The sequence below is a fragment of the Leptosomus discolor genome, chromosome 11, assembly GCF_034619465.1.
Source record: "Leptosomus discolor isolate bLepDis1 chromosome 11, bLepDis1.hap2, whole genome shotgun sequence".
NCBI lineage: Eukaryota > Metazoa > Chordata > Aves > Leptosomiformes > Leptosomidae > Leptosomus > Leptosomus discolor.
Window position 1 is genome coordinate 1011689 of NC_141401.1, and position 20953 is coordinate 1032641.

Genomic DNA, 20953 nt, shown 5'->3' on the forward strand with positions numbered 1-20953 from the left:
TGCTGCTTTCTGAGTTCAGTAATTGTTTTTTCTTTAAGCTTAGGCTTAGATTTCTGTTAGAGAGGGAAACATCTCATTCAGCTTCTCCATTGTTGATGAACACATTAAAGCTGAAATGAATTCAGAAGAAGGATTTGGAACCAAGGGACTGGACTAGAACAAGGTAGTTTTTTACTGGGACTGTCTTCCTGCCAAATATTTGTGCTTTTTCCCCTCTTAAGGACATGTTTCTGATTCTGGAGGCTTTGCTTTGTAATAGCCCTGAGGGTGAAGTTTTCCTACGGACAAGATCCTGCCAGTGTGATCCTGCTTTTTCTTACGACTTCCCTGCACCGTGGGGGGTGAGGGAATCCACAGCCCTTCGATCCTCTGCTTCCCGCCCTCCTGTCTCTTTTTGCTGCTCCCTCCCCAATCTTACCTGGGGCACCAAGGACGTTGCCAACATGTCTCCCCAGTGGAGGAGCTCCCTGGGGTTAGTGGCCGCTGCAGCTGTGGCTGTGACCATGGATTCGCCTTTCCCAGACGTTTCTCGCTCGGCTGTCCTTCTCCCCGTGGAAGCGGTGCTCAGGACCCGCCACACGGACCCACGAGGGCCTCGGTGCCAAGTGTCCGTGCAGGGGGAGAGGCTTTTTTTTTGCTTTCCAGCGCAGGGGTTGATAGGTTTTCTTTTGAGACTGAAGATACCTGCTGGTTGTGAAACACTGCGACCGTGAGATCTGCAGCTCCTCGTCTCAGGCGAGTTCCCTGGCGATTTGCTGGGGGCCCGATGCCTGTACCTGCACCACCGAGGTGGCGCCCCCGCCTCAGACAAGAGCTTTGCCCTTGGTGGACAGGGAACAGGACGCTCTGATGCCCATCGGGGGACTTTCCTTGTTTCTGCAGTGCCTTGGGATCATTGGCACTGACGGCTTTGTGCTGAGCACGGAGGCGAACCTCCCTGTGCAGAGCAGCCAGCCAGTAAAACGGACCTGACCGCAAAAGCAGGTCTCTGAAACCAGGAACAGTCCCAGTTCCTCAGGGAACGGGTCACTGCCAAGGGGGCCTGGGAGGTGGCTTCGCAGGGCTGGGCTCCAGCAGCTCAGGAGGCAGCTCCAGAGCCGCTGCACTTCTCAGCTTTGCCATTTCAGTCGGGGTTAGGCTCTTTGTCCGTCCCCGTTGCTGCTGCCCTGCAGACCGGGGTGGGCAGAGGCTTTCCTGCGCTCCCACCACAGCCGCGGGGTTTGCTGAAGCTGTACCGTGCAGTGGCAGAGAAACAGGCGGCGAGCAGGGCACGCCGTCTGCACGCGGGTGGAGGAGCAGGTCAGGGAGGGTCATATCGGGCAGGATTTTCGGTGCCTGAGGACCGTAAGGCGCCTCTCCAAACCCGGGACGTGTCGCCCGTCCCCACTTGCTATCATCGAGTCATAAAACTGTCCCTTCATATTATTATTAATATTTTTTCATTTCCAATAAGGAGAAACAACTGCAGAGGGCACCAGCAAGCCGCGGAGCGATATTACAACCAGTAGCGCTGCTGGGTGAGGAGCATCCCTGCCCTGGGCTCCCCCGGCCGGGGTCCGCACGTGGGCGCTTGCACGGCCGCTCGCCTCGGTCTGCACGCTCTCCCGAGCCCCGGCCAGGCTGCCCTGCTCCCGGGCAGCTCCCTGGCACTGGGCTAGCATCTCCCGGGGGTGCAGAGCCGTCCGGGCGTCTGGTGGAGAAGCTGCGGACGCGCTGGGAACCGGAGGAGCCAACGGTGGCAGCAGCTGATCTGAGCGGCGACGGTTTCTGTACGGTTTCGGCTCCCTCCGCTCGTGCCCATCGCCGGGAGCCACGTTTCGCAGCGGGAGCGTGGGCGCCCGGGGTTACACCTCTGCCGAGGGCGCGGGGAACCCGGGGATCGAGTCTGCAGGGATGCGAAAGGAAGCGGAGAGCGCAGCGGCACCCACCACCACGCCTGGAGCCGTGGGGCCCTCAGCCAGGGCGGACGCTGCTGTGGCACCTTCATCCCAGCCAGGGCACCCGCCCGGCAGGAGGGGAGCGTCCCGAGCCCGGGTTCAGCTCCTGCCCCGCGGCTCTGCCTTGCCTGGCGCAGCCCCAAACCGCAGCGCGAGCACGGCGGCAGGCCATCCCCCACCTCCGGCTCCTCCAGAAGGAGCCGGCATCGCCCTTTCGCCCCTTTGCTGGGCTCCCGTGGCGCGCAAAGGGATTTATAGCACCTCCCGTTTTCCCTGGCAGGACACAACAGATTCGCAATCGTGTTTCCAGTGCCAGATCACAGGCTGCAAGCCCTTGCGAGCGAGGTGTGAGCCGTGAGTGAGGTAAAGGGGCTGTTTGATGGCAGCAGGGCTCTGTAAACGGATCATGGGGCTTCTCTGCGAAACCCGTACATGGGGCTGTGACTATTGGTCACTACAGATGGCAACGGAGCCGTTGCATATAGAGACAGAGCTATTTTTAGCATATAGATAGTTCTAAACGGTTACCTCTGTTCATGCCGAGCTTTCCTTAAAGCACAAACACAGGTCGGCAACGGAGGGTCCCGGGGGGGTTGTGTGGTGGCTGTATCAGCTCTGCCTGGGCTGTGTGGGTCCTCCCTCTCTTTCTCTCCTCCTTCAATACGTGGGCAACAGCTTTATTTAATTGACAAAAGTGGTCGCTCCGGGCGAGCAAAGCACGCCGTGCCTTGGTGCCAGCTATGCGGCCAAGGGACGAGGCAGCTTTTTTCTCTCCCCTTGCTTTCCTCCCGGTTTCTGCTGCTGTATTGCCCACTGGGCACGTCCCTCTGCCCGCCGGCTGCCTGCAACGGGCAGCCCCGGGACGGCCACGACCTGCTGGGGCACTCGCTGGGGTTCGGTACCCTGAGGCGGTCGGAGGACGGCTGTTCCCCCGCCGAGCCCCCCGCCCTGAGCAGCTGCAGCCATCGGCTGCCGTGGAAAAGCCAATCAAAGACAAAACAGCCCCATTCTTCAGGTCCTTCCCTTGCTGTCCTGCCTTTGCTGTTCTGACCCTCGAGGCTGTGCTTTTGAAACCTCTCTGCGTAGCACAAGGTCTAGAGGTTTCAAGAACAAGAGACAATAAAGCCATCTCTCATGCTTAGCTGAAGAGGCAGGGATGGATGCTGTGAGCTATTCCTGGCCCGCCTGGACTTTGCTGTCTCGTCACAGGCTCAGGTCACCAGCAGGACCGCGTCCCTCACCGGCCGTTGCAGCTGCTGAAGGACTGATGACCCCGCTGGCTCTTTGGGGATTAAAATACTCCAGCTGAGATCATCTGGTCCGGACAGGAGCACTTGGGTAAGATTTGAGAGCCGGCAAAACACAGGTGCTGTGACAGGGTGACCCAACTGCTCCTTGAGATGCGGCAGCGTTTCAAGTGTTATTGTTAATGAGAGACACAAACAACCTCCTCCATAAAACGCCTGCTGCTTCCCCGTTAACGGGCTCTCAGTTCCTTCCTGTCTCCAGCTCTGGAAACGTCTGGAGGTGACCAGGGGAGGCACAAGGTCTGGTGTCTCATCTGAAGCCAAAAGCCTCCGGCTCCTCTCGGAGAGGCTTTCAGGAGACCCCGATGGGGAAACAGAAGCAAGAGCAAAACACGAGCTACAGGTTACTGCCCTAACGCCTTCCTGGCGCAGGTTCTCCCGCGACACTGCCATCAGGAGGAGTCTCAAAGTGTTGGCGGGCACCGCCCCGGTGCGCAGCGCCAGGACGCTGCTGCCGGTCCCCGTCGCCTGGTCGCCCATCTCCCTGTCACCCAGCCGAGGGGGCTGTTTAAAATACATAATAAATTCTTCCTTTCCCCTGGAAAAAGAAACCCTGCGGGACAATCCCAGGCCCACCGCCTCTGCCCATCACCAGCCATGCCGCTGCCGAGCGCCTCCGTGCCCCCACAGCCTCTCCCTGCCACCCGGGCTGAAGCCACCAGGCTTCGGTTTCTGCAAGTCCCCGTCTCATTTGGTTTCCCAGGTCTTCCCACTCTTCCCCGGTGGAGCTGGCTGAGCTTGGCACAAGTTTCCACCGACGAACCTCTGCGAGCTGCTTCCTCTGACAAAGCTGCATGACGGACCAGACCTTGGGCTCAGCTCCTTTTGGAAGGCCTCATTATTTCGGTCACATCCAACAGTTCTGCTGGGCACTTACCGCTCCAGATCTCCCCTGTCCCACCACCGCCACATGGGGACAAGCCTTGCCCACGCAGCCCAAAGCACTGGGGCGAGTAACGACGCAGACTCTGCAGCTGCAGGGCAGGGTGTTCGCTCTGAGCCTCTGGCCCCTTCCCCAGCCCGTGCGGGGTTTAACAGCTCCGTCCTCCGTCTCCTTTTACAGTCACGAGGCTTCTCCACAAATTTCCCGCTGGAGCCCAGCCCAGTCCTTTCCCACGTCGCTCGTTGCCCACTAAAAGGCAGCTCTCACACCTTGCAAAATTTTTTCTTAAAATTTCCTTTTTTCTGTCTCCAGAAACTGGGCTGGATCCAGCTCCCCCTGTGGATGCAGTGTGGAGACAGTTGACTTAATCCTACCTCTGATAAGGATGGGGGTGAGAAGAGTCTACCAAAAAGACACTGGACGGAGGTGGGAGAAGAGGTGGGAGAAGAGGTGGCGACCCCGAGCACGGCCAGCCTCGCCAGTGTCTTGATGTCAATGGTTTGCATGGCTGACCTGTAGCAAAATCGGATGTTTATAAATAAATGCACAAACTGAAAGCCTACAGAGAAACAGAAAATATTTCAGGGAGATCTTATATTTACAATTGGTCCTGGAAAAAAACAGTCAAAGTCTTTTGGAAGTTCAGTTTCATGGATGTCAGGTTGGCTGGAACGGGAGCTGCAGCTGCAGGCTGGATGGGAAAAGAGCAAAATCTGGGAGGAAAGGTTTTTAAGTCAATATTTCAGTAATTAAAATAGTCAACCAACCAGGTTTAAATATTGCTGGCCAAAGGGATTCGTTCACCCTGCGTTTGCGCTGAACTTCAGTGGTCTTCAGGTTTGGTCCGAGCTGCTCAAACAGCCTCCAGCGACCAAACCACCTCTGAGCAGATTTAAAACCTGCACTGTAGGGTTGCTTGGCTCCAGGATCAAACTATTTTTAAAATAAACTTCATCAGCAATTTCTTGAGAACGCAGCCTGCACGAATGTGAGGGTTTTCCCTTGTTCCAAATCCACCTTCTATGGGTTTATCATGTGTTGGTCCAAAAACAGCAAGTGAAACCTGTGAGCAATTCTTTCCCTGTTCGGTAATTAGCAGCTGGAGATTACAATAGATTTCAGGAAACTTAGCTGAAATCCTCTTTTAAAGATGTATTGTTTGTTCTATTTCCTCTGAGGAAAATGTAGGAAAAAACTACTCAGGAGTGTCTGTCAGAGCTTGGTGCCGGGCGTGCGGGGGGCCTGGGGGCACAGGGAGAGGAGCAGGCGAAGGCGGCCGGGAGGGACCGCGCCTGCATTTATTTATCAAAGGAACTCAGCCCTTCCAAGGCGGCCGGGGCATCGGATTGGGGTGGAGTGGGTAAATCCGAAACCTGGAAGCTGAGCGCAACCTCTTAGGAAAGGCAGCTCCTTGGCGTTGTGAAGCTTTAGTTGCAAAAATACAAATTTTCTGGTTTGAACTTTCTGTATTCGGGCTGTGTTGGGTTTTAGTTTTTTTCCATTACTCCAAATTTTGTCTTCCACTTCCCCTCAGCTCTCCCCTCCTTCACGAGCTGCTGAAACACTTGGCTTTTGGTTTCTAACGCAGCACAGAGAGCGGCTGCTCCGGGATCAGCAGCCAGCCCGGCGGTCCCTGCCAAGGGATGCTCTCGGATCTTCCTCGAGCAGCGACCGGGCCCTTGAGCTCAGGACCCCCCGCAGTATCTGCACCCGAGGTGTGCCAAAGCCACGGGAACCATTTTAAGATAGAGCTTCACAGCTTTTTTGCCAAAACCCCCACGTCTGCTGGGGGCAGCAGGGTCCACCCGGCTCCCTCCAACCTCCCCTCCGAAGTCCCTGGGGATGAAGACATTGGAACGGGAAGGGATGGTCCTTTTCAAACTCCAGCGCCGGCGGATATTTACCAAAGATCCGGCTCACAGGGAGCTGGTTCAGCCACTTATTTCTTGAACATGGTCTTAAACATAAAAATATGTCTGTCTTTTATCAAACAAATGGAAATCTTCTCACTGACAAATCATCTCTCCCACGCAGCCCGGGGGTAGCAAACCCCTGAGCGCGGGGCGAACGGCAGCTCTGTGCGCGATCGTGCGCAAAGCAGTTCGTCCCTTCCTCCACCCTCAACATCCCGGCGATTTCTGCTCTTTTTCAGCTGCAGCCCCTGGTCTCCCCCTCCGGCACTGCGGCAAGTGGAGCCCATGGACCCTCCAGCTGCTCCAGCGGAGCCACGAGCTCACCTTGTAGGACATCACGCGTGAGCTTTCCCAGTTCCCTGTCCTAGCAGCGGTGACAGCGAGGGGTCTTGCTGCATATAGACCCGTGTATGTGTATATACGTGTATCCATCTACGGGGACGTGCAGGGACAGGGGCCAGCAGGGCTCTGTCAGCCTGAGCTGCCTGCCGAGGAAGGCACAGTCTGTCCCACGCACCCCAAAAAAGTCTTCAGTGGCACGAAGTTCTAAGAACAACTCATTGGAAAGAGGAGACCTAGCTCCCTTACCGGTTGCTGTCGTAATTAAGCTTGCCTAGATTTGTCTCAATGTACGTTCCTGCCTTAAAAAACAGCCCTCAGCTCCAGTTAACCCAGTACAGACGTCCAGTCGGTGCTGGGAGGCAACGAGGCTGCAAGAACAAGCTTCCCGGTAGCCCTCGACAGCTCAGCAGAGAAACCCGAGTGTTTTTCAAATGGGCCAAGTAAAACCGAGCGGCCAAAGGTCGGAGAGACTTCGCCCCCCCCGTGGCTACGGCTCACAATGGGTGGGAATCCCCCCCTTTACTGTGTGCCAAATGAAGCATGGGAGTTCTGCAGCGCTGGTCTTCAATGGGGGCTTTCTGAAGTAATGAACCAAAAGTACCTTAGAATGACAAAGCGAATGCATCCTGGTCGCCACGCATCCTGTGCCTCTGATGAAAAGCGTGATTTGGGGCTTTTCTTCTGCCTGCGCCGGTCACAGCCAGGGCTCTTCGGGAGCCTCGGAGGGGACGGCTCTGCCGGGGTCTCCGGTCAGACGCATGTGTGTTCTCGGCACGTCACCGGCCGTGCCGGGCTTCCTTCTGCTCTGCCGGGGCCTGAAGGACACCGGCCATGGCGCTCGGGGACCTCTGTGGTGGGGGGCTGACACATTCTTGCTTTTCTCTTTCACGCTCTGCACTAATTAACCTGGCAAAAAGGATAAACTCGCTGTCCTGGCAATCCATCCTTAGACAGCCCAGGGAAAAGCACCTTTCTATTTCAGACATCTTTTCCTTCGTAATTAATTACTTTCCTGCTCTCCTTCGCACACTAACGCAGCGGTTGTTTCTGAATAACGTCCTTCTTGTGTCAACACTTAATAAAAGCGTCTCTGAAAGAAGAAGAAAGGCATTTCTAGTGAGTTCCTTGGTTACAAGGAGCGAGCGAACACACGGACACTAATAAAGCCGAGCGAGTAACTGCCCAGATCTGCCCCTGGGAAACGTCTGGCATTGCTGCGTGAGGAGGCGAGGAGCTCCGTGCTCCTGCGTCCCCGGGGCTTAGAGCAGGTTCAGGCATTTCAGAGCTAGTGACAGCAGGACTGGGGAGTCAGAACTGCACCGGTGCTGGAGAGTTTTTCATTTCCAGTTGCAGCCCATTTTCCGAGCTGTAGGTGTCTCATGGAAAGAAAACATTGCGGGTATTTAAGTGAAACGTGTGTAATTATTACTGATAATGCAAATTATGTGCTTGTAGGAGGTCGGGCTTATTATGTGGCTAAAAACCAGACGGAATGCCCTTCCAGCAGAGATTCCCACACTGCGGCGCAAACTTCTCCAGCCTCAGCACCCACCAAGAACCCGCCGCGGTCTGGGAGCCGCTGGGCTCGGGGGCTGGCCGCGCTTTTGGTTTACATTAATCCCTGCTGCACTTGGGAACCGGCTCTGCTCAGCCCTTCCCAGAAGGACACCCCGGCCCCGCCGCTGTGCTGCGACACCTACAAGTCACCGCAGAGCCGGGGCGCCCGCCTCTGCTCTGCACACCCCGAGGCTTCTGGAAACAGAAAGGTTTTCCCCGGCTGCTGCGGCTCTCTGTGCCGCGGAGACCCGACCTGGTTGGGGACACCAAGGTGCTGGTGGGTGTCGTGCTGTGGCCGTGAGCTGGCAGCTGTGGCTGTGCCGGCTGGGGATGCCCTGGGACCGGCTCCACCGGCTGGGGATGCCCAGGGACCGGCTCCACTCGAGGGTACGCTGGACACCGACGGGCTGACAAGGAAACCTGCTCGCCGCACAGCACGCGGTGCACGGCGCTCTCGCAGAAGCTCAGTGCTTTTGATGTAGGGCCTGTTTCACCAGCGTATTCCCCGGTGGTGACGTCTGGCCAGGCTGAAGCCCTTACGAAACAGCAGCTGCCGTTACGGTCTTCCCCTCGGCTGCCATCGCTCCTCCCGACGCCGTTGCCCAGCCGGTGCAATGGGTTTGGCTGGGTCTCCCACAGGAGGGACTACCCCGTGCCCTCCTCCCGGCCGTCGTGGTGACCCTGCACACGGACAGGTACCGCACCAGAGGCTCGCCGGGCCGCGTCACCACCGGAGGCAGCCGCACAACGCAGAGGCTGGAGCCTTTCGCGCGGCCAGTCAGCAGCGGGCTGCCGGCGTTTGGCCCACCCACCCAGCCCACCTCTGAATCATGCAAATTCCCGTAGCAAAGGGCAGCCTTGAGTGATTTCTAGATGCAATCCGATTGCCCCCTTCTGCTGCAGCTAAGAGAGTAATCACACCCCAAACGGTCTCTACTTCACTGCATTTTCAGCAAAAAAATCCCTCAAACTCCCCAAGGGGAAGAGAACATGTGAAACCCTACCATTTCCTCCAGTGACCGTTTAATTTAACACGCTGGTGAGCTCTGGCCATCAGACCCCAACGCATTTGGTGCCGATCCCTTAGCAAAACCTGGGCACACGACGGAAGCACGGGACGGATGGTGCCGGTGAGAAGGAAAACAGGACTGAACACAGGCTTTTGAAACGTAAAAATTTACACCACATCGGAAAGGAATAAAACACAAATGGTGAAGTCATGGCTTGTGTCTTACATACAAATGACACACAGGAATTTCCCCTGTTACGGGACTGAACGTTGCTCCCGACAGCAGAGGCGAAGGAGAAACGCGCCCTGGGCTTTGCGGCCGCGCTGCGTGCACGGCGCGGCCGATGCTGGGCTCCGTTCAACGCAAGTGGGATTGCCTTCATGGTCTCCCAGTTTTTTGGGCGTCCTCCATAGCCTGAAGAGTAATGTGGAAAGGAATTCCTACCTAAATGCTCCTGACCCTGCTCTGGGGACCAACCTAACAGCAAATCCTCCCTAAGACAGGAGGGATTAACACCCGACACTCCCGGACCGGGCGGTAAGGGCTGTGCCGGCCGAGCGCCGCTCCTCGTACAATATTGGATATTCTAGTTAAAAGAATCAGCTAACCTTAACAGAGGTGAATCTATATAAGCAGGAAAAAAAGGGGTTTAGCTTGTAAGAGCAGAGAAAAACACCTTAACCAACCATTAAACTGCTACGCCGTAACTGCACACAGCAAGGCAGGTGTGTCAGCACTTCGCTGCTCAGGAGGAAGGACGCAGCGAAGGGGACACGCTGCTCACCACCGGGGCCGGAGCAGCTTTCCCTCCCCTTCATAACTACATGCAAGGACAATGGACACCAAAGCCAACGTGTCGTTTCACTCGTGCCTTGGTGTCCCTGACCATCCCCTCTGCCCCAGAGTGACACGGGCAACGGCTTCGGCAGAGAAAGCCAGCAGCGGGGAGACGGGGGCACGGAGCCTTCGTGCACACACCGCGAGCCCTGGACTCCTGGGGATAACTGAAGCTGATATTTTATTCCTCTGCCCTGTCTCTATTTCTTAAATTACGGCTATGTAGCTTCAGCGTGTAAACATTTGAATGAAAATTACAGAAATGGGTTGCCAGCTTCAAGTCCCTTAAGGAAAAAAAAAACCCACCTAACCCGAACAGTCGGCTGTGCTGGTGGAATGCTGGATGCTCACTTCATATATATATAAAAATAATAATAAAAGTCAAGAGTTTCGTGCTGGCCTGCCAACACCACCAAGAGGCTGAGAATGTCAAATGATAGCACCATAAGCATTTCTGAGAGGTCTCCCCTGAATTATCGCTGCTTTTGGTTTCCCTTCCCCAAAACGTTTCCCCGCCGGTCGCCCAGTGGCAGCGTGACCCCGACAGAGGGTCCCGGCCGCCCCGGCATCTCCCGTGGGACCAGTGGGACCTGCACACCCAGCCCACGCCAGACCTTCTTTTTCAGAGCGATGGTTTGAGCACCGTTATAGTGTAGCACAAACAAAAGAAATCAAGCCTTCCCCGTGGTTCGGAGCAGCACCGCGTGGCTCGCGGGCGGCACCGGCTGGCGCTGCCGCGGGACGAGGCAGAGCCACAAGTCCTGGCCGTGACCCAGCTCCCTCCTCCGCCGCGCTGCTCCGGCAGCCACCGCGGGTCCTGGCACTTCTGGCCCTTGGGGACGGTCCTGTCACCTCCTGGAGGCCCGCTCGTCCCCGCGGTCCCGGTCGGGCGCCGCGCGGTGCCCGTGCTGGCGGCAGCTTCGGCAGCACTGTTGGTGGACCGTCGGGAGGTGGCACCTTCCCAGGACCCGCAGGGTCTGGCAGAAGCCGAACGTCAAGCGGTCGCGCTCGCAGACGAAGCCTGGAGGGGAGGCGAGAGGGCAAGGACAGCGTTAGTACCGGTGCCGCCGGCGCGGGTATCGGGCGTTTGATGCAAAAGTCGGCGTGGGGTTGGCAGAGCCAAAGACAGACCTCAGGAAACGCAGAGCCCGCCCGCCCCTAGGTACCGAGCATCCTCGTTATTTCTAATTGCCAGCAGAAATAATAACACCCCTGCTGCCATCGGCAGCTCTGCAGCATCTTCCCAGGGTAGAGAAACCCCAGCGGGGAGCGGGGCTTGCTCCCCAGGGAGGAGGGTTTGTGCTGGAGGCCTGGGAGAGGTGACAAACCTCCCCACGATGACATCCCCTCCCAGTCCCCAGACCTTGCCCGCAACGCCGGCAGAAAGGCGATAATTCCGTTATTTTTGTGTTGAGGTTATTTCGAGAACCCGCATCATCTGCTTCGCTTCCTGCAGGTGTCTCGCAAACCTCAGCGCAACATCGGTGCCGCTTCCAGGACGGGCTTTGTTTTGGGAACCGCCGCTCCAGTGCCAGCACCCGGCCCCGCTGCGGGGGCAGTGCCCGGGCCAGCTGCAGCAGTGGCCGCGGTGGCCGCGGGTCGCAGCCCGGCCGCCCCAGCTGAGTCACTCAGGGCTGAGCAAACTGTTTGCAGAAACCGTTTCCTCTCTGCAAACAGTCTGGGAATCACAAATCCCTCTCCGGGGCCGGGAGCGCCGCGCTGGGGCATTTGGGCCAGCGCTCGGGTTCACGCTCGGGGGGAGACGTGAGCGCTGCCCCAAAGAGATCGTGCCTTTGGGGTGCGATAGGGCGGGACACCCCACCACCCCAAAACACCCCCACACCTGGCACCGCGTGCAGACCACGGTGCCGTGCATCCCGCGGGATGGCGCGGGACGTGGCGAGGAGGGGACAGCCCCCCCCGGCGCCGGCAGCTCCCAGCTCCGTCTCCAGCCGGACCGGGCTCAAACAGGCTGCAGCTCAGCTTGGTTACAGCAGCAGAGACCCACCACCAGATACGCGTTATTTATAAGAAGATATAGTTGGTTGGCTTTAATTTTTCATCTCCTCCTTTTCTACTTTACATCAAAAGACGCGCGTGCCTCACTGAGCCTCCAGAATCTCACCCAGTGTGAGACTCATTTAAATCACATCAGCTCTAACTAATTTTACCTTCTGTGCAAATGATTAAAATAAACGACAGTTCTTCTCTGAGAAAGGGCAGAGTCGATGCCCCCTGGGGTGGACACGAGGGGCCGACCCTCTCCCTGGGTACCCTCTGCCCGGGACCACACTGTGTGGATGCAGGAATGGGGCAAGAAAATGAGCTTTTTCTCCTTCTCAGGACACTTTTCTGCTGGGGAAACACCAGGACCAACCCAGGGGAGCTCTCGCTGACCACTGCCCCTTGCCACGTCCCCTCTGCGAACAAAAGACTTTGCTCCGGGAAAGGCTGCTGCCCCGATTCCCACGGGGCCGAGCCGACCCATGGCGGTTACTGCAAAGGACGTGGCAGATGCAGAGCAGAGACTTCTCCCCCCGGTTTGGGATTTCAGCCCTCACCCGGCAGTAAGGAGGTCACTATACTGGTCTAAAATTAATTTGCTATTTCAGCAGAGGTATGTCCTCTTTCCTCTCACGCAACAGCTCTTTCTGCCCAGCAATAGCGTCTCTGTGCCCTGCAGAAACCAGCGAACGCAGAAGCTGCTCCCTGCCAGCGCTGTCAGACCCAACAGCTCCCCAGAGACCGGGACCGAGCGCCGGATCCCAGCCCCGCACCACGCTCCCAGGCCGGGGGTTTGGTCTGACCCCCCGGGTGCTGGGGGGATAACGTGGATTTTTCCTGCTGGTTGAGCAGAGCAGTCGAGGAATCGCTGCGAAGCCCAGAGAGGGCCAGGCCGGCGGTGGCACACGTCCCCAGAGCTGCCGGGAGAGCCGCCACGCTGTGTGAGAGCGCCCGAGCCGGTCGGGGAAAGGGAAGCGTTTGCTGGCGCGATGCTCCGTCGAGGTCGCAGGGATGGTAATCCCCGGGAGCATCCCTGCAGCTCGTCCCCTGACCCCCCCAGAGCCCTTTCGCATCGGGACATTCGAGCACCTGCACGCATGTGCTGCAGGACAGGGATGCCTCAAGCAGGGATCCTAAAACACCTCCAAGGTCTCTGGCGAGAGAGAAAAGCTGAAAAAAATGGCACTTCAGCCTGGAGAAGCCCCGCTCCTGCCCTCTTTGGCTGGTGACAGCAATACCGGGGCGCACCAACAACCAGCCGAACCGTGCCTTACACCGCTCCGGGGCTCAGCACACCCATCTCGGCCATCCCTCCCCGCGTGCAGGATTCGGTAATCATCTACTCTTCATCGGGGTACGACCGCTGGGTAACCGCCTCCCTGCCCAACCTGTGCTTCCCGCGGGATTTATAAACTCGTGGTGCTTCGAGTTGCTGGGTCTGGAAGCGATACCGAGCAGGAGAGATGGAGAACACAGCGGTGGCTCCCGGCAGGCACGGACAGGGGCTGGCGGGCTCCGGGGGGTTCGTCATCCACAGTGCAAGCGTAACAGCAGTAAAAACTCCACGGTGTTTAGGACTCAGTTTAAAAACCAGCACGGGTGGATGGGAACGTCACCGGCGTTTGGGAGGGCGGGCGCTGCAGCCCCGGGGCGATGCTCCCAGGGGGGACGCCGCGCTGAGGCAGACCCCCGCCGAGCCCCTCGGTATTTTTAGCCCGCTGCCGCTGCGCCTTGCTGGGCTCGGGGCTGTTCACAAGCCCTCTGCTATCGCAACGGTCTTCCTAGAAAGCTATTTATGGAGAGCAACCAAGCTGCCTCCTGCCTTCCCCTGACAGAGCGGCGCAGGCTGAGCCTCTGGAGCCTCTCACCGGAAAGTCACTTTCCAGGACCAGAGGGGATGGTTTAGCTCTTTCCCGAGCCCTTTCCAACGGGTCAACACCCTGGGAGGAAATTCCCATACCTGCACTACACAGAGCCCTACACGGGCATGAGTAAGCCCATTGCTCTCCTGCTGGGAGTTATTTCTCTCTGCACACCATGTTCTCTGCAAAGGTATGAGCCTGCTGCGGAATTACAGCTGGGATGGGCTTAGCGGAGGGTGGGGAAGAGCCACCACCCTTGGCTGGAGGCGTTGCTGCAGCTCCTCTGCTGACCTTACACGAGACCCCGCAGCAGGACTCGGGGTTTCCAAAGCGTTTCAAGAAAGCGAAGCCAACGGGAGTCGCCGAGCGCTCGTCCTTTGCCCAGGTCGGGCCGTGCTTCGGTCTGATGTAGCGTCTCAGCGCGGACGTGAGCCGGGTCAAGCCCAAGTCTGAAAATCTTGGCTGAGCTCGTGATTCCTCCCTGGAATTTGGTCTTAGGCAAGGGAAGCTGTAATAGGCACTTCATTTGTCAGCTCTTCAGAGAGGGTCCCTGCAGAATTGACCCAAATTTTCATTTAATCCTTTTACTGTTATTTTTTTCTATTAACAATTTTTTTTTTATATAATCCTAGCACTTCATTTGAACATATGCTCCAGCCTACGCCAAATTTTAGTCTAAAGAAACAGCTTAAAGCAGGGCTTTTAAAATCCAGGCTAAGTCAGCACATCAGAAACTGAAAACCCCCACTTTTTTTCGGTTGTTTTTTTAAGTTGGCGTGGAAGTCACTTTAAATTTCATTTAAGCTTCTGCCATACAGACCTAAGCCTTTACTTTTATGCTCGGGAAAAATAAACTTCCTGGAACAGGTTTTGTAAAAACAAGGAAAGGTTGAGCTTGGAGCTGAGCTAGCAAAACCAGAGCATTAAGCTGCTGACCTCTGGCCTTCGGGCTGCTCTCGGAGCCAGTGCCGAATTGAACAAGTATTATCCCAGGCTCCTGCTCGGGGCCCGCCGTGCCCTGCCGGGGAACGCGCGGGGCGAAGGCAGCACGGTTCACCGCAGGCAGCGCGAGCGCGGCGGTCGCCGGTCGGCACGCCCACGATGCACGCTCAGCTGCCGCGTTTGCCGGCAAGGGCAGGCACCGACACGGCCGCAGCTTGGAAAACTGGGAGAAAAAGCACAAAACCCCACCGGTTTTCAGGTGTGGTCCCTGCTGCTCCCGGCACGGCTCGCTCCGTGCCATCACGGAGCTCCCATCGACACCCCCGAGCGCCCGGCCTGGGGATTACCAGGGGAGGAAGGTGCTGGTGCTCTCCAAGAGGTTCAGAGGGATTCCCCATTTTTTAGAGTCCCTGAATCCCACAGAGAGAAATTCTCATTTTTGAAGAGCTGCGGCAGAGCCAGGACTCTCCCTACGCCCTGTGCTGTTTTCCCCTTCCTTCTCAGGAGCTCAGGGAGGGGCAGAAGAAGCCAACTCTGCCAAAACGAGCCGCTGAACGTGACCCTGCCGCCTTCTCCAGAATCCCAAACCCCCTTAAACACGTTGTGTCCAGAGCCCCCCACGGCCAGCCCTGCCAGGAGCAGAGAGCCGCACCACACCGACGCAGCCTTTGCTGCTTTTGCCTTTTTTTTTTCTTAACACGAAGACCAGGCAGGGTAAGGGTGCTGGGCAGCAGCACTCAGCCCTCCTCTGTTTCAAGACTGAGGGAAACCACTCCAGACAGGACCCCCCATGCGGGAGCGCCGTGGCTGAGCGCAGTTGTTCCTCCAGCCATGGGTAAAGCACCGTGTCTTCATTTTTTTGCCCTTGTTTTCTCTGTTTTTAGCACTCCAAGGTCAAGGCCAACATCCTCTCTGCTGAAGGTCTTTCTTCTGAACAGAAAAAGATGCCTTTGATGTATTCTGGAGAGTCTTCCAAAAAGCTACGTAAGGGTTAATTGGTCGTTGTTGCGATTAGGCTTTGCCTCCTCCGGGCCAGGCTGTTATCAGGGGCTTGGCAAGAGGCTCCTGGCAGAGGAGCCCGGGCTGCGGCCGCTGGGTCCCTCGGTGTCCGCACAGGGTGCCCTGTGCCGCTGAGGCCCATCGTGATTTATGCTTTCTAAAACTTAAATGCACTCGGCAGCTGCAAAGAAGGAGGAAGGAGAAGCATCTCCCGCCGCCAGAGGAGAAGCATCTCCCACCGCCGGAGGAGAAGCATCTCCCGCCGCCGGAGGAGAAGCATCTCCCGCCGCCACCGGTCAAACCAAGGTCATTTCTGTAAAAAGCGCGCAGCGCTGCCCTAAGGAAACCCTATCGCTCTCATCCCGGGGAGGAGATGTGCCTTTCCCGCTCCCTCTGCCTGATGGTTATTGTGGTTTTTTCTCCCACTGCCCAGGTTTTCACGGGAGCCGCGCTGTGCCGACCCGCTGTGCGGACACGGCGCGGGTGGGCCGGGGCGGATCAGGGCCTGGGGGCGTTACAGGGACCCGCACGGCACCGCTACTGCTCGGACCTGGCGTCTGCATCACCCCCTCGGTAGGAAGGGCTGACATGGGGACGCCTGACCAGACTCTGCCAGCCCGTGTCACGGAAAGCCTGTTTCTCCGTAAGGCTAAAATGTGCGACTTTCTCCTACAGTTAATAAAAACAGGGAAGCCTTTCCCAAGCACCCCGTTTTCCATTGACACCTGTTGTTAATTATCAGTAAATAAAGGGCACTTAATGACTCGCTCAGCAGCACCTCCCTGCCTCGCCACTTGGGCACAGACTCAACAGGCTCAAATGACAGAGAAAATTGGAATTTTCTGTGATTATTTCTAGCACGTATCCCTTGCGGCCAAACTTGGCTACGTGCAGAACCATCAATAATTTCATTTCCCTACTCAAAGTAAGCAGGAATACAACGTTTAATTGCCAATTAATCTTGAGGCAACTAGAAAACCAACCAGACCCTGGATAACGGGCCAGGAGCCCCGCACACGGCAGCGGCTGAAGAGGGCGCCGGGCGTCTGGGATTCGCCCCAGCACATCCCTGCTGTGAGCAGGGGGCTTCGCCCCTCGGTCCCCCCTGAGGCATCGTCCCTCTCGCATTCCCACCAGGCACAGTCCCTGTGGTGGCTGCTCCCGGGACGCAAGGCTGAACTCCATCCTGCTCCATCCCTTCCTGCTGGCTGGAAACCTTCATCCCATTCCCAGAGAAATGGCCAGTTTACATTGATTTGTTCTGGGGCCAGCTGAACGCTTCACCTTGATTCCTTTGGTACTTAGAGCCTGAGACACTTGGGGGGACCAGCCGTGTTGGCTAAGGTGCCCGGGCTGGAGCAAAGAACTGGACCATCCCCTGCTTGACACCCGCCTGGAGAGAATTTGGGGAACTCGCAGACCCACCCCGTATCAGATCCAGAGGAACAGGCCCGAGGAAAACTCTCAATGTTATGACATTTACCACGATGAGCACCCCATGCGTTCGGTCCCAGACAGGGTTGCTTCACCCATCACCGACGGGGTCTGGCCAAAAGCCACGGTGCAGGCACAGCCTCCCCCTGCGCCTGGCTTCACCCAGCAGCATCCTGCTCCGCCAGGAGGCAATTTCTGCTTTTGCCTTTTAAAGCTGTTTGACCTGCTGGATGGACGGTTTCTCCGAGCTCTCACGTGGGACTTGCTGCTCAGCTCCTTTCCAAGGTGGCCACGAAACCAAGTGTAGCACTTAAACACAGAAACCAACACGCTGTGAGGGTTCTTTTCCAGCTTTCTGAGTTACAGGAAAGGATCCGGTAACAGGAGTGGCTGGTGTGGGTGTGAGAGCACTGCTTGGGCTCGGAGCTGGGCAAGGGTGGAAACCAGACAGCAACAGGCTTTCCTGAGCCAGAGGCTGCTCTTATCTCCCTGGCAGCCCTGCCCCAGGTCCAGCAAATCTGTTCCCGCTCCTGTTGGGACAGCAATAGCCTCCTCGGCCCCCCGGGTCGCCAGCGAGGAGCCGCAGGGCTTCCCCGGCTGCCGCTACCATGGGCGAGAGCAATGGCTCTCAGCCCCCGAGCAGATTCTCCTGCGCTAGAGTCATGTTTGCTGGAGTTCCTCGTCTTGGCAGGGAGTAAGATCTACGTCCCCAGCCTCGCTGGGGCATCGCACGGAGGCATCTGGGTGCCCGACGGGCTCCGATGCTCCCCGGGAGCCATCTAAGGACACGGCCATCCTTATCTTCCCCACTCACAGCTGGATGCAGCTGTAAAATGACAGGCACATTTAAAAATAACCTCTGTGCACTCATCAATTAATTTATAACCTGGCGACAGAACTGGATTCTGGTTCTAATTAATTCCGACCTCCTTTAACTGGAGAGAGCCGATCGCTAGTGAGATGTTTGTTTATGTTTGATCTGTTCCATCCCTGTTAAAAGTTCAACTGATAATGGCTTTAACAGTCAAACTCTACCGGGGTTATTCGCATTTTTGTGTCCAGCGAGAACACGGTTGCTCACAAAGACAAGTACAGGATCTTGCTGGAAACGTGCACTTCACGTTAGAGGAGATAGAGGCTCCTTGTGCGTCTAACACAAACACATGAATCACTCCAGCCTGCATTAATCTCGTACAGTAAAGATTCTTTAAAACACAGGAAAGGGCTGGAGTTTACGTTCATGCCTTTTCTGGGAGCCTCTGCCTGTGGATTTACACATCTGTGATTTCCTGCCATGTGAAAGTTTCGTTCCTCTTCGTGGTTTGGCAGGAAATGTTTGTATTTCCAAGAGGCGTTTCCTGCCCTGGGCTACAGCCAGAGCATTTCTGTCATTTTGAATCCAGGGGTTTAACATTTATTTGTGTGCTTCCTACACATCTAAGCGGTTATTCTGGTACAACCTTGGCTGCGCCGCACGGCCCCACGGCTCTCACCACCGAGCCCGGTAGGGAAATTTTCCCTTGACAAAAATAGCTGAAACCACGTATCATTTCTTGAACAAGCCTGACTAATTATTTCCTCAATGTGGAGCTGCCCAACAGACTCGCAAGCGCAGGAGGGTCACGCAGCTGCTGAAAAGGAGCGGTTTAACGGCTAAAAGCATCCCGACGGCCAGCGGCCACAGCCTCCAAATCCCAGTTAACCAAAGCCAACGCTTCTGCCCTCTCCAGAATAGGTGTTAGGGGGAACACGGCTGGATACAGGACAAACACAAGGAGTTGACAGGATGAGAACGGGTGTCCCAGCCTGCAAAGCGGGACCCACGTGGAGGGTCCTGCACCCTGGGCACCGGCCACCCGCTGCCCTCCTGCCCACCCTGCTCCATCTCCCAGCCATCTCCTTGTTCAATAAAGCTCCTGAGGGTCTAATGCTTCTTTCTGGGCAGTCAAAACCCCTTTTTCTTTTTCACAGACACATTAAAAAAATAAGGTCGATTAATGATTAACATGCTGATATCAATGGCATCTAATCCCCCGCTGTATTGCTTTTCCTTTAAGCGCTGTTAACCCTTGCAGCCCACAGATTTCTGGCTTACAGGGAACTGCCTGGTGCCGTGGGACATATCTCTCCGAGTGAAGGTGAGAGGAGAGACCAGGTGAGTGCCCACGGCACGGCCGAGCACCCCGGCTGCAGCTGGAGCAGGTATACGAAGCTGGCAGCCAGTCTGGATGGCTCGGGTTGAAACAGGACCAACTCACTGAAGCATCTGCTCAGAGATACCCAAAGGTGTTGGAGAGCTGGTCTTTTCTCTGGCTTTCTAGTGATGAGCCCAGGCTTGTTTCAAAAGTTTTGCGTTCTGGGACTTTATCACTAAACAGCTTTCTGGTGGTCAGAGAGCTTAATCGCTTGATGTCTCCTTCTGGCTTCCTTTTCCTGAATCACACGTTGCTCCTGAACCAGGTCCCTTTGCCCTGTGCCACCCCCAGCGTGATCACCCAGGTGGGCGCCAGCGCTCCCTTCGCTGGGTGACGCTGCTGCCTCCGACAAGCACATCCCAGCTTGCGTGCGTGCCAGTAAAAAACCACACTCGGCCCCTTGAGAGCCAAGTGCTCCGGACATTTATAGATGGTTACAACATTCCCACTTAATTATTGATTAGCCAAGCTAGCCTTACACAATCCATGTATGACACCCACTCCATCTTCCCACAGACACATTGCTTTTTAGTGGGGTGACTGGTTTTTCCTTCCTCCCCCATCACTCTCCTTGCTACAGCCAGGACCAGTTCCCTGTTCGGCAGCACGGCCAGCACCGTGCGCCCATCGCCCTTCCCTGCACCCAGACCCCCAGCTCGCCCCTGGCACCCAGCCCATCCCACCCTAGGTGCTGCTGCGCTGGCGCTGGCTGCACGGCCCTTCCCGGGGTCCCTTCCCGGGGTCCCTTCCCGGGAGCAGGACGGCGTCGTGCCGCCGGCCAGCTGGGAGAGAGCAGGGCACGACCTGCCCTGGAAAAGTTAACGGAGTGTAGCCTGTCTCTCAGCACAGCCAGTTATTGCTGGCGTCCTCCTCCAGACTGTCTGGGGGGGACCGAGAAGCGAAAGGCGGGGGGAAGAAAAATAAAGAACGAGTCTCAACTTGACTAGAAAAAACATCTCTGGTTACCGGACCCAGAAACGGGTCGTGCTCTTACACGGCCTTTGCTGCGTTTCACGGTGCAGCTTCGAAGAGACCGAGCAGACCACCCAGCCGGTGCACAGCGCGCCCGCCCAGCGCCCCCCAACACGCGCCATTTGAACCTCCCCAGCAGGCAGCACGCCCGGTAACGCTGTGCTGTGCCTCGTCACATCGCTGTGCGACCCACGGCGAGCGGCGAAACGGTGCACACCCGAGCTCCTAACCGGGTGTCGCTCCATCAGGGTGCTGCGTGGCGGAGAAGTGTCTCCAACCACGGCAGAGGATGGCGACGGAGGACGCTGCACCGCTCCCCCATAGAGCTGATGCTCTGCAGGTAATATTCCTTAGCTGAGAGCCTGGGTGGTTTTCACACCAATCTCCACAACCATCACCACGTCATCAAAAACGCAGCTTTTATCCCAAACAGCGCACACAGGTTCTTGGGGAGCACAACCACACGGAAGAGAAAACACTCAGCTCTCAGGACGGGCAGGACGGTCGCTTACCCGACTCGGAGCTCTCGCAGTCCTGCGGGTTGCACTTCTGGGTGCTCTCGGGCCAGGGCTCGTGGTCGCAGAGGCTGCTGTCCTCCTCGGCCAGCCCCGTCTTGGTGTTGATGCACTTGACCTGGCGCCGCTGGATGCCCCCGCCGCAGGGGGCCGTGCACTGCGGGAGCGGGGCAGCCCCGTCAGCCCCGGGGCTGGGACCCGTCCCCACGCCCTGCAGAGCCACCCCCCAGCGCCGCGCTACGCC

General features: G+C 57.1%; 1 protein-coding gene across 1 annotated transcript in view; it reads right to left on the minus strand.

Annotated features, from left to right (window-relative positions):
- Positions 1–10634: 10634 nt before the first annotated feature.
- ADAMTS7 (ADAM metallopeptidase with thrombospondin type 1 motif 7) overlaps positions 10635–20953 on the minus strand; it is a 47763-nt gene continuing 37444 nt past the window's right edge. Inside the window, exons 23-24 of the mRNA XM_086471587.1 lie at positions 20707–20866; positions 10635–10807 (exon numbers count right to left, since the gene is read on the minus strand). Of these exons, the coding sequence (XP_086327713.1) occupies positions 10635–10807; positions 20707–20866 (333 nt within the window). The remainder of the gene's footprint in view (positions 10808–20706; positions 20867–20953) is intronic.